The sequence below is a fragment of the Bison bison genome, unplaced genomic scaffold (assembly GCF_000754665.1).
Source record: "Bison bison bison isolate TAMUID 2011002044 unplaced genomic scaffold, Bison_UMD1.0 scf7180017864518, whole genome shotgun sequence".
In the NCBI taxonomy this organism is placed as follows: domain Eukaryota; kingdom Metazoa; phylum Chordata; class Mammalia; order Artiodactyla; family Bovidae; genus Bison; species Bison bison.
This window is the reverse complement of record NW_011495071.1, coordinates 6,245,555-6,253,829: the sequence shown is the minus strand read 5'-3', so window position 1 is coordinate 6,253,829 and position 8,275 is coordinate 6,245,555. Positions and strand designations below refer to the sequence as shown.

Below are 8,275 nucleotides of genomic sequence, written 5' to 3'. Positions count from 1 at the left end.
TTGGGCTGCAAGGAGATCCAACCAGTCCATTCTGAAGGAGATCAGCCCTGGGATTTCTCTGGAAGGAATGATGCTAAAGCTGAAACTCCAGTACTTTGGCCACCTCATGTGAAGAGTTGACTCATTGGAAAAGACCCTGATGCTGGGAGGGATTGGGGGCAGGAGGAGAAGGGGACAACAGAGGATGAGATGGCTGGATGGCATCACTGACTCGATGGACATGAGTCTGAGTGAACTCTGGGAGTTGGTGATGGACAGGGAGGCCTGGCGTGCTGTGATTCATGGGGTCGCAAAGAGTCAGACACGACTGAGCGACTGAACTGAACTGAACTGAAGGATTTGGACTTTGGGGAAGGTAGAGGGCAGCTGTGTCCACTTCCCTTTTCGTTTTGATCTGTTCCTTCTCCCCAGAAGTGAGGGTCACAGTGGGAATCCAGATTCCAGGCTGGGCTGGGGCATGCTGGGTTGGACTGGCTGGAGCCCTTGGCCCTGGTTCCTCCAACTCTCCTTCCATGTGTGTGGAGCCTCTGGAGGAGGCCGCCCTCTCTCTCCTGGGTGGCAATGGGCCAGTGAGCCCAGGGAGGTAAGAAGATGTGGGCAGAGAGACCCAGCGGTGTGGTGTCAAGCTGGGTAGAGAACAGGAGAGTGTGGGCCTCTGCAGCTGGGTTGAGACATGCCCTGGGGCCTGGGACCTTATCTCCTTCCAAGGGCTTGGCCTCTGTGTGCCTGTGCCCCTCCCAGCAGCTCCAGGTGGGTCTCAGTAGGGCAATCTGAGGAAGGGTCTGATCAGTGGCCCAGCCTAAGCTGCCTCTCCTTTCCTTCTTCTCTCCCTCCCTCCAGCATAGCTCCCCTGGGATGAGGACGCTGCTCCAGCCGTGGCCCCCATACCTGGTAACCGGCAGGGAGGAGGGGCAGGAAGGAGAAGGTCTTACCAGCTGGGGCCAAAAGTGGTCCTCTAGGGTTAAATCTGGAGACTTGATAATTCTGTGTGTAATCATGGACTTCTACACTATGAAGGGAAGTTTTTGTTTTTTATTCAGAAGTTACTAAAGACCTAGGTTTACAAAGCATATTACATGACACTTTTCGATGCAATATTCTAACTTGTGTGTGTGTTTAGTTGTGAAAACATTTTGTAATGCTGCATTCTAGTTCTGATTTAGTTTATGTTAAAATTGAGTCCTCAAACTTGCCAAATAGGCGAGCTGTGAGCGAGCACGCTTGGAATGAGTTTTCTTGCTTTTTCAGCTGACGGTGAAGGTGGCCAGGCCTCTGGACCAGCTGAATTTGTGTAGCTTTGAAGTGCTTCCTCTGTGTCCCAGCCCGTGAACCTTTGAGCCATGCTAGGAGGTAACTTCTGGAGAAGGAAATGGCAACCCACTCCAGTGTTCTTGCCTGGAGAATCCCAGGGACGGGGGAGCCTCGTGGGCTGCCATCCATGGGGTCGCACAGAGTCGGACACGACTGAAGCGACTTAGCAGCAGGGTTAGACTAAATCTCTCTGCTTCTACTTGTGTGCGACTGAGGCTTAGCTCACGAGCCTCTGTGGCCCATGCCCCTGCCACAAGGCTGGACTGGGCAGCGCTGACTCAGCCCTTCCAGCCAGAGGCCCTGGTTCACCATGGCCTTCTGCGCTGGAAGTTCCTCCTAGTGTCTCACCCAGATCTTCCCACCCAGGAGCCACCCCCTTTGAGCTCTGCCCTGGGTGGACGGCCAGTGTGGAGCAAACATGGGCACCTGTGTCCGTGTGATTTGCCCGTCCCTGGCTGGACCTGAGTCGTTCCCTCCTGCTTCTGGGCTCGGGCTGCCCACCGGTTTGATCTCTGTTACGGGGGCATGAGGGTGGCCATAAGTGATGCTAGACTCTCAGCCTCATTACCTCATTGACCATTAGGGCTGTCTGTTGTACAGATCAGGAGATGGAGGCTCAGAAAGGGATATGGTTCACCCAACGTCACACAGCCCTTTGTGCCCACCCATGTGGCCGTGCCCTGACTCATAGGGCCAGGGTCTGCTGGAGCTGCCGGCACTCACGTCCTTTCCATCAGCAGCTCAAACAATCTAAGACAGGGCACAGTTCAATTCAGTCACTCAGTCGTGTCCGACTCTTTGCAATCCCATGGACTGCAGCATGCCAGGCCTCCATGTCCATCACCAACTCCCAGTGTTTACTCAAACTCATGTCCATTGAGTCGGTGATGCCATCCAACCATCTCATCCTCTGTCGTCCCCTTCTCTTCCCACCGTCAACCTTTCCCAGCATCAGGGTCTTTTCAAATGAAGGGGCACAGGGGCCTCTCATTCTCTGCCACACTCCAGAACTAACCTGTTCACAGACTGATACACAGTATGCCCCCCGGGACTTCCTCGGCTGTCCAGTGGTCAAGACTCTGCACTTTCACTCCAGGGAGCACAGGCTCCATCTCTGGTTGTGGAACTAAGAGCCCGCATGCCGGACAATGTGTCCAAAACACAAGCAAAAAAACCCATGATCACCACCAAGGAGGTCAAACTCTGAGAGTCCTTGGTGACTCACTGCCCTCTTCACCTCTGGCCCGGTTGTGGGGAAGGTGTGGGGCCAGAGGTGAGCACCTATCTTGCACCCAGCCCACACTGCACTGTGCCTGATTTGGGAGTGTCACAAGGCGGTGGAGTTTTCAGGGGCAAAACATGGCTCATGCTTGATGAACGCTGACTGTGGGCCAGGTATGGCTCCTGGCATTACTCAGATTACCTTCCTGACACTGTAGTCAAGAGGCATGCACTAGTTTATCCCCTACTGAGGCACACACAGGGCTCAGAGAGGTTTAGAAACTTGCCTAAAGTCACACAGTCAGTATGTATGGAGCCCACACACAAACCCAAGGAGTCTGATCCCAGCATTGGAAGCCTGAATAACTACTGTGAGATGGCAGGGGCAGACCAGTGCTGTCTGGTCAGTATTTTCTGCAATGCACTCCTCCCCTTCCTATTCTTAACTTCCTCCTCAGCTCCAGCCAGCAACAGAGGCTGTCTTCAGAGAGGAGAATGGGCTGGAAGAGTAGAGACTAGGTCCTTAGAAGGCCCACCTTTGGGGACAGACAGGATCAGGCACCAAAACCAGCTCTGTCTCCTTCTAACTCCTCCATCCATCTGGTCAATGGGATGCAGTGGGGATGGGGGGGGGGGGGGCGGAGACCGTGGATGGGAGACACCAGGCTAAGAATCTGTCTCCAGCTACCCCACGTTCAGGCACAGGTGTGCCCAGGTCTCACACGGGGCAAGCACAGGAGCTGGGCTGCAGCTCTGGGGGTAGCCAGGGGGCCCGGGAGGTTTAGCCTGAGCCCTCCTCTCTCTCCCCTTTCAGCCTGAAACTCCTGGACAACTGGGACACCCTGGCCAGCACGTTGTCCAAAGTGCGTGAACAGCTGGGCCCAGTGACCCAGGAGTTCTGGGACAACCTGGAAAAGGAGACCGCGTCGCTGAGGCAGGAGATGCACAAGGACCTGGAGGAGGTGAAGCAGAAGGTGCAGCCCTACCTGGACGAGTTCCAGAAGAAGTGGCACGAGGAGGTGGAGATCTACCGCCAGAAGGTGGCGCCGCTGGGCGAGGAGTTTCGCGAGGGCGCGCGCCAGAAGGTGCAGGAGCTGCAGGACAAGCTGAGCCCGCTGGCCCAGGAGCTCCGCGACCGCGCGCGCGCCCACGCGGAGACGCTGCGGCAGCAGCTGGCGCCCTACAGCGACGACCTGCGCCAGCGGCTGACCGCGCGCCTGGAGGCGCTCAAGGAGGGCGGCGGCAGCCTGGCCGAGTACCACGCCAAGGCCAGCGAGCAGCTGAAGGCGCTGGGCGAGAAGGCCAAGCCGGCGCTGGAGCACCTCCGCCAGGAAGGTTCAAACAGGAAGGAAGTAGAGAACCAGGCCAAGTGACGGATGATCCAATGCAGGTGCCCTGAAAGAGCTTCAAGCAGGAAGTACTGGCTTTGCTGGGAGAAGTGGGCTTCCTATCCCCAGCGTTTCCCTCCGGTAGAGGACATCGCTCCCCAGCCCTCCTGCTCAAGGGCAGCTGAGGTTGAAGGGACTTCAGTAAGCCTGTGGACTTGAAAGATTAGGGCAGGTTCAAATGAAGGGCTTGGTGCTTGCTCCTTCCTCCCTTACTAATTCAAAATACACTTTACAAAACTCATACCTTTTCCTTTTTCACCAGGGCCTCTTGCCACTATTCACCCTCCCACTCTGCTCAGGAAAAGCTGCAGTTTCCTTAGGCCCTGCTGTGCCAGCCCCATTCCTGGGGCTCCAGACCTGTCAGCCCCCTTTTTTCTGACCTGAGTCAGAAAAACAATCACCACCTCTTGCAGTAACTAGCATATCCCAGTCGCCAAGAGGCTTTTATATGCATCATTTCACTGCATCCTTTCCCAGATCCTGGGTAGATTAAATGAATGGTATGGATGAAGAAGTTAGAGCATGAAAATGTGAGGTCATTTCCATGATTGAACAGCAGGATGGGCTAGGTTGCCCTTTCTAGACCTATGTACTCCTGAGCATCCGTAATTATTTTTCTTTAGAAAACAGTTGCTATCCATTCTAGTTTGTATGGACTTGAGTGTTCCCAGCCAGCCCCTTTTCACACTCAGGTACGCACCGCCCTGCCCCCAGCCCCCCTCCCCATGTGCATGCTTGTGGCTTCAAGATCTGCAAAGATCTGGGCAGTGCACTCAAGGGGCTTCCCTTTCCCTCTCCTCTCAAGGCCTTTAGTCCTTGGTACTGGATAATCTACCCCTCCTCCATCTCCGGTGTATCTTAACTGCATAAAGAAGTGGGCTTTTTTAGTTCCTAACCATTTGAGCTACGTCAAGCCCAGATATTTGGGTGAGGACATTTTTCAGGTAAGGGTGCAGGGATCCCTGGCCATGTTGGGTCTAAAGAGAAGTCCAGGTGGATTTCCAAAAAGAGAGCAGAGGTCTCCTGAGGCAGCTGGATGTCCTGATGCCACCAAGATCTGTCAAGGAGCCTTTGACGTCAGGCATGGAAGTAACTAGGCTTCCCTGGTGTCTCAGCAGTAAAGAATCCTCCTGCCAATGTAGGAGACACAGGTTTGATCCCTGGGACAGGAAGATCCCCTGGAGGTGGGCATGGCAACCCACTGCAGTATTCTTGCCTAGAGAATCCCCATGGACAAAGGAGCCTGGCAGGCTACAGTCCATGGGGTCACAAGAGTTAGACACAACTTAGCGGCTAAACAACAGTAGGAGTAACTACGCCTTTTTCTGAGTCAGTTGAGCAGAATATGGCAGCTCACCTGGGCTTGAGGTCAAGCAATTTACTGACTCAGTGACACTGGGCAAGTGCCTTCACACTTGGGAGCCTCAGTCTTATCACTGGAAGAGCAGGGAGGGGAGCTGCTCAGGTAGTCTGTGGTTCTGGAACTCTCCTGCATGAACATCTGACGGGTGGTGGGGACACAAGGGCTGCAGCCTGTGTTGGGTGACCTCGGGCTCCTCCTCAATTCTCAGGATACAGGCCCCCACTCCAATCCTGGCCCCAAGGGGACAGTCAGCTCAGCCTGTGGTGACAAGGGCACCCATTTGCCAGGTGCCTTGGAGGTGCCAGGTGCTGTGCACGCTCTCAATTCCTTCCTTCATTTTCAGCAGACCTACGATGGATCATGTATCATTGTGCCCACTTTACAGGTAAGAAACTGAGGCTGTATGAAGCGACAGAGCCAAGACTAGAGCCCAGGTGTATCTTAGTTTAACCACCACCCTCGGCCTCCTTCCCCCAAGGGCGGTTGCGGTGGGGGTGGGGGCATGCAGCCCAGGCAGTGCCCGTCCACTCCAGAATTTTGATGAACACACACAGTCTCAACTCCGATAGTGACGTAAAATGCCAGGTGCAAGGCCTGGCACAGAGCACACACTCAATCATGCTACACAGCACTCGACGCTTTATCAAAGTCTCGCCAGACCTAGCATCCCTTTGCTCCCACGCCAAACTGTCCACCAGGCAGGCTAGGGATGGTCATTCCTACCTTGCTCCACCCAGCTGCTAAGAGGTGGCTGGGGCACCAGCCCCAGGCCCGCTTGAGCTGGAGGCAGTCCCGAGCCCGCCCACAGAAGAACCCCAGCGCATTCTCGGCCCAAACATACATGGCCCGTGCAGGACACCCCACTCATGGCATTTTCTCATCCAGCTTTATTGGAAGGCCAGCACATTGGGGTGGGCCAGGTCTGGGGTGGGGTGGGAGGGCACTGAGAATGCTGTTCTTGTAAGTGACCTTTGGGGGCAGCCCTGGGAGGCTGCTGGACCCAAGGAGCTAGTAGGATGGATAGACAGGTGGACTTGGGGTACTGAGATCTCAGACGGCCTCAGGGTGGAGACTGTGTGGGACTGGTGGCAGATTCCCAGAAGTCAGTGAACTTGCCCTTGAACGAGCTCCAGTAGTCTTTCAGGGAGCTGAAGCTCTCAGTCATCCAGTCTCTGGAGGTCAAAAAAGTGAGGGGAGCAGATGGGGTGGGGGTGAGAGTTGTCTCTGGGCAGTGACAACTATGGGGCTCCCACCCTCCCCCCACTGGCACTCCTCCCACCCTCTCAACCCCACCCAGCAATGCCCTAAGACCTCAGGCTGGGACCCCCGATAGCTGCACCCCAGGAAAGGATGCCGAGGGTAATGATGGGAACCCAACCAAGGTCACCTGGACTTTCTCCAGGTGCGGGCAGATGGTGGATCTGAAGCAAGCTGGAGAGGAGTGACTGATTTGGGAGATGTGTAAGGTCAGGACTGCCATTCTAGTGGAGGCGAGTGATGCCCCCTAGAATTGTACATCCTGGTGGCTCCAGGTGGTGGGGGGCAGAGCGAGGCAGTCTCTCATTTGGACAGTCATCAGAGGGTTGATAGCTGTGTGATCTGGGGCAGGTCACTTGGTTAAGTGAGCCTTGGTTTTCTTATCTGCAAAACGGGGAAATAATATCCACTCTAAAGTGGGTCCTGAGGACTAAAAGTGTTTGTGATCACCTCTGCTATGGAAATGCCAGTGCGGGTGGAATGGAGGTGGGGAAGGTGGGTGGAGATAGCAGAGGACCGGTGGGCAGAGGCGAGGCGGGAGAAGAAGGACTGACGTCTGTTCACATGCGCCCGAGGACATGAAACGAGTCAGAAACACAGACACACACACATTGGGCTGAAATTGCTTTGAAAGTGAAAGTTGCTCAGTCATGTCCAACTCTTTGTGACCCCATGGACTGTACAGACCATAGCATTCTCCAGGCCAGAATACTGGAGTGGGTAGCCTTTCCCTTCTCCAGGGAATCTTCCCAACCCAGGGATCGAACCCCGGTCTCCTGCATTGCAGGCAGATTCTTTACCAGCTGAGCCACAAGGGAAGCCCAAGAACACTGGAGTGGGTGGCCTATCTCTTCTCCAGCAGATCTTTCTAACCCAGGAATCAAACTGGGGTCTCCTGCATTGCAGGTGGATTCTTTACCAACTGAGCTATCAGTTGGTAGAAGCCCCAGAAATTGCGTTGGGTGGATCCAAACCTCCAGATTATCAGAAAAGGAAAATGGAAATGAGGGCAAGGAGGAAGAAAGGAGGATGACAAAGAGAGGCGTGGTGGGATGCGGTGCCTCTCCGTCATCTCTCCCTGCGAGGGAGCCTGTTTTACAGAGAGAAAACAGGTTCAACGAGGTGCAGGTCCTAGGTGGGCGTAGGAGAGACACGGGACCCCTGTGGGGGCTCTTACCAAGTCCCAGGCAGGTAGCAACCAAAGGCAGGAAAGTGAGGGTTTACCTGGCCTGCTGGGCCACCTGGGACTCCTGAACGCTGCTCAGGGCATCCTTGGCGGTCTTGGTGGCCTCCTTCACATAGCCCTGCATCTTGTCCAGAAGGGATCCCTCCTCGGCCTTGGTAGCTTCTATGAGGAGAGCAGGACTGAGTGGCGTGGATCAGCTTCTGGGGAGCCCTTGGCTCCTGCTCAGCCCCCCATTGTGGTTTGGTATCCCCCAGCCACTTGCCAAGCCATCCCCTTCCCACGCCCAGCCCAGTTCCCACTGGCTGCTTACCAGGCAAGACCAGGAGCGCCAGGAAGGCAGCAAGAAGGAGCAGCCGGGGCTGCATGGCGCCTTGGTTCCTGCAGGGAAGGGTTCTGTGAGCCGTTCCTCAAGTCCCCACCCCTTCCACCACCACCAGGCGGCCCTCCCTGGGGAGATGCGGTGGCCCCTAAAGCAGGGCCTGAGCCGGCTCAAGTTGGGAGGAGAGAGGGCTGATATGGGGGAGGCTATGGGCTTTCAGACAGGGGACT

General features: G+C 55.5%; 3 protein-coding genes across 5 annotated transcripts in view; 2 read left to right on the top strand and 1 right to left on the bottom strand.

Annotated features, from left to right (window-relative positions):
- Window positions 1-4,161, top strand: part of APOA1 (apolipoprotein A-I) — a 15,022-nt gene extending 10,861 nt beyond the window's left edge. The window contains exon 4 of the mRNA XM_010830377.1: window positions 3,347-4,161. Within this exon, the coding sequence (XP_010828679.1) occupies window positions 3,347-3,905 (559 nt within the window). The 3' untranslated portion in view covers window positions 3,906-4,161. The remainder of the gene's footprint in view (window positions 1-3,346) is intronic.
- The window catches only part of APOA4 (apolipoprotein A-IV), a 21,460-nt gene that overhangs the window by 3,883 nt on the left and 9,302 nt on the right, over window positions 1-8,275 (top strand). The window contains exon 2 of one of the 3 annotated variants that reach the window (XM_010830380.1): window positions 841-891. The exons of the other annotated variants lie outside the window; for them this stretch is intronic. The gene's annotated coding sequence lies outside the window, so the exon portion shown is untranslated. The remainder of the gene's footprint in view (window positions 1-840; window positions 892-8,275) is intronic. 3 annotated transcript variants of the gene reach the window in all.
- Window positions 6,151-8,146, bottom strand: APOC3 (apolipoprotein C-III). The gene is made up of 3 exons (XM_010830378.1): window positions 8,037-8,146; window positions 7,765-7,888; window positions 6,151-6,455 (listed from the first exon to the last, which is right to left on the bottom strand). Exons 1-3 carry the CDS (start codon window positions 8,089-8,091, stop codon window positions 6,344-6,346), a joined length of 291 nt encoding a protein of 96 aa, XP_010828680.1. The 5' UTR covers window positions 8,092-8,146; the 3' UTR covers window positions 6,151-6,343.

Bases quoted from the DNA above. Each gene is read 5' to 3' on its own strand.
- APOC3 (XM_010830378.1), bottom strand. From the start codon at position 8,091: ATGCAGCCCCGGCTGCTCCTTCTTGCTGCCTTCCTGGCGCTCCTGGTC. The intron at 7,889-8,036 runs GTAAGCAGCCAG...CTCTCCTCATAG, and splicing joins GGCGCTCCTGGTCTTGCCTG to AAGCTACCAAGGCCGAGGAG. The intron at 6,456-7,764 runs GTAAACCCTCAC...TTTGACCTCCAG, and splicing joins CAGGTGGCCCAGCAGGCCAG to AGACTGGATGACTGAGAGCT.